The 1,574-nt window shown below is 46.2% G+C and overlaps 1 protein-coding gene across 1 annotated transcript in view; it reads right to left on the reverse strand.

Annotated features, from left to right (window-relative positions):
* LOC104709121 (magnesium-chelatase subunit ChlH, chloroplastic-like) overlaps positions 3–1,574 on the reverse strand; it is a gene marked incomplete at its 3' end in the record, with an annotated part of 4,955 nt that continues 3,383 nt past the window's right edge. The window contains exons 4-6 of the mRNA XM_010425783.2: positions 782–1,569; positions 216–692; positions 3–113 (exon numbers count right to left, since the gene is read on the reverse strand). Coding sequence (XP_010424085.1) covers positions 3–113; positions 216–692; positions 782–1,569 — 1,376 coding nt within the window. The remainder of the gene's footprint in view (positions 114–215; positions 693–781; positions 1,570–1,574) is intronic.

Below are 1,574 nucleotides of genomic sequence, written 5' to 3' on the forward strand. Positions count from 1 at the left end.
TTCTCTATCTCCCGAACTCCTTCGTATCCACTTGACATCATTCCTTCGTACCACTTTGGATTCAGCAGCTTTGTTCTTGCGTCCAGCCTCACTGTCTCAGACAGTGTCCTCACCTGCCATATTCAAAATGTACGTAAGGAATGTGTTCAATATCCAACCAAACTATAGTCCATAGACAGTAAATGTATGAAGACTACAGAGAAAACTTCACTCACCTGTGCGTTTGCAGTTGTAGTGTCAGCAATGTAGGCGCTTGGTTTCTTCTTATCCTTCCTCAAACTCTGAACCAGGTTTGTTGGGTCAGAGTCGAAGTAGTGGCTCACATCAGTCAAGGAAATCTCGGAAGAATCCAGGTTCTGGAACGTGACTTCTGCGGTACTAAGAGCCATCTCAAAGACCTGTTTCTTCTCAGCCATTCCTGCTCCAGGAGCATCACTATCAAACGCAAACGATTTACGGCTCAGATACATGTCCTGAAGCTGTTTCTCATCGTTCCATGAAGAGTTCTCAACAGCAAGATTGATGTTGGATGAGTAAGACCCTGAAGCGTTTGAGAAAACTCGTGTAGCTGCCTCTCTAATATCAATGCCAAGGGTCTCTGCTTGTTCCAACGCGTGCTTCCTCACAAAGTTTTGTTCTACTGGCTCATCTAGCTCAGCCACCATCTTGATAGCACGGTCAAGAAGGTTCATCTGTTGAAACCATTCAAGAAAGAAGCACCATGAGAGACTAACCAACAAGAATCTAAATGAAAGAAGAGTGAATGCTTTGATCTACATACCTGGTTGATAAAGAGATCGCGGAAGACACCAGAGCAGTTAACAACAACATCGATCCTAGGCCTTCCTAGCTCTTCTAAGCTCACAGGCTCGACACGGTTGACCCTGCCGAAGGTATCAGCAATTGGTCTCACACCAACCATCCAGAGAACCTGCCCGAGAGACTCCCCATATGTCTTAATGTTGTCAGTTCCCCAGAGAACAAGCGCGATTGTCTCGGGATATTTCCCGTCGTTTTCGAGCTTCTGTCTCTCTACCAACCTGTCTACCACAATCTTGGCACTTGCCATTGCTGCAGTTGTAGGAATAGCCTGAGGATCTAAGGCATGGATGTTTTTACCGGTTGGTAAGACCTTGGGGTTTCTAATAGGATCACCTCCAGGGCCTGGCTCGACGTACTTCCCTTCCAAAGCTTGCATTAAACTCCCGAGTTCGTTGTCCATGACCACCAACTTCAAGCACTCTCCAAGAAAAGCAAACACTCCTCTGAGCTTGTCTCTATTCGCCCGGTAAAACTTTGTGTTGGACAAATACTCAACCCATGGCTCATTGATTCCAAACCCAAGAAGAGAGGTTAGCTTGTCAGACACATCCACCACCTGTCCTTTGCTGTTTGTCGTTTTTTCCACAAAGGCGGAAACTGCACCACGCGAGGCATCAGTGATCTGCTTGAGAAGCTCTACATCACTCAAGATACCCTTGTCACTTCCTCTGTAAACATCCTCTATCTCCCTTCCAACACACTCAGCTAATATAGAAGGAAGAGATGAAATGTCATCTTCCGGGCGATCTAGA

The sequence above is a fragment of the Camelina sativa genome, chromosome 8, assembly GCF_000633955.1.
Source record: "Camelina sativa cultivar DH55 chromosome 8, Cs, whole genome shotgun sequence".
Taxonomy (NCBI): Eukaryota; Viridiplantae; Streptophyta; class Magnoliopsida; order Brassicales; family Brassicaceae; genus Camelina; species Camelina sativa.